Source organism: Miscanthus floridulus, chromosome 8 (assembly GCF_019320115.1).
Source record: "Miscanthus floridulus cultivar M001 chromosome 8, ASM1932011v1, whole genome shotgun sequence".
In the NCBI taxonomy this organism is placed as follows: domain Eukaryota; kingdom Viridiplantae; phylum Streptophyta; class Magnoliopsida; order Poales; family Poaceae; genus Miscanthus; species Miscanthus floridulus.
In genome coordinates this window covers 183,180,403-183,181,754 of record NC_089587.1, presented here as the reverse complement: position 1 = coordinate 183,181,754, position 1,352 = coordinate 183,180,403, and the positions used below count along the sequence as shown (strand labels likewise).

Below are 1,352 nucleotides of genomic sequence, written 5' to 3'. Positions count from 1 at the left end.
AGATTGGCGATCTCTTCGCCTATGGCCCTGCGCCTCTCGTTGTTGAAGTGATGTAGTCATTGTTTGGTGTGCTTCAAGCCTAGGACGAGGCACAGTGTGTGCTCGGTGACCTCCCGCGGTATGCCCGACATGTTAGAAGGCTTCCATGCGAAGACATCGTGATTGGCGCGTCGAAAGTCAACGAGCTCGCATTCCTATTTGGCTGGGAGCTAGGTCCCAATCCGCACCATCTTGGTAGGGTCAGTGGGGTTGATTCCCACCACCTTGGTTTCCTCTAGTGGGCAGAAGGTCATCGAGGAGGTTGGTTTGTTGCAGTCCAGGACTGCTAGGGTCGACGACTCCTTGAGCCGTGAGAGCTCGGACGAGTTGATGACCACGGTGGCAAGCTCAAAATGCTCGTGGTCGCATGTGAAGGCGTGTAAGAAGGTGCTACCCATGGTGATGATGTCGTTCAGACCCAGCATCTTTAGCTTGAGGAAGGTGTAGTTGAGGATCGTTGTGAATTTGGCGTAGCAAGGCTGCCCCAAGATGGCATGGTAGGACCCTAGGAAGTCCACCACTTCGAAGGTGAGGACCTCCGAGCGGAAGTTGGCTCGATTGCCAAACATGATGGGCAGGCTAATCTGCCCGAGCGGGTATGCCTACGCTCCTGGGATTACACCGTGGAAGGGAGAGCCTGCTGGACAGAGTTCCGATCGGGGGATGCGCATGGCGTTGAGGGTGTCGACGTAGAGGATGTTGAGGCCGCTGCCTCCATCCATCAGCACCTTGGTGAGGCACTTCTTATGGACGATGGGGTCGATGATGAGCAGGTAGTGTCCTGGTCTAGCGATGTGGGAGGGATGGTCCCTCCGATCGAAGGTGATCGGAGAGTCTGACCAGCTAAGGAAGGAGGAGACGACTGTCTCGGCGGCGCATGCCTCTCTGTAGCGCACCTTGTGCTGGTGCTTGGAGCAGATGGCATCAGATCCCTCGAATATCATGATGCATTCCTCGAGGTTGGGGAAGCTATCCCCGTCCTTGCTCGTTGGAGCTCCTTTCTTGGCTGCCACCTCTTTGTCGTCTCCCTCTTTCAGCCCATCGGCCTATCGCAGGAATGTTTGAGGACCTCACAGTCCTTGTAGAGGTGTTTGACGGGGAAGGCGTGGTTGGTGCACGGGCTATCCATGAGCTTGTTGAAGTGGTCAGGTAGGCCCTGCTGGGGCTGCTTGCCCACGCGATCAGCTACGGCGACCAATGTGGTGTTGGCTGATCGGCGCCGATCCTTTTTGTTCTTTTTGCCCCTCTGCATGGAGGAGCCCTCGTCTTGGTCCTCATGCTTAGTCTTTCCTTTGTCCTGGCCTCCATTGAAG

General features: G+C 56.1%; 1 protein-coding gene across 1 annotated transcript; it reads right to left on the bottom strand.

Moving 5' to 3' along the window:
- Positions 1–209: 209 nt before the first annotated feature.
- On the bottom strand, positions 210–608 carry LOC136470294 (uncharacterized). The gene has a single exon (XM_066468187.1). It carries the CDS (start codon positions 606–608, stop codon positions 210–212), a length of 399 nt encoding a protein of 132 aa, XP_066324284.1.
- Between the last annotated feature and the right edge of the window lie 744 nt (positions 609–1,352).

Excerpts from the sequence above, each read along its gene's own strand:
- LOC136470294 (XM_066468187.1), bottom strand. The coding sequence starts at position 608 with ATGTTTGGCAATCGAGCCAACTTCCGCTCGGAGGTCCTCACCTTCGAA.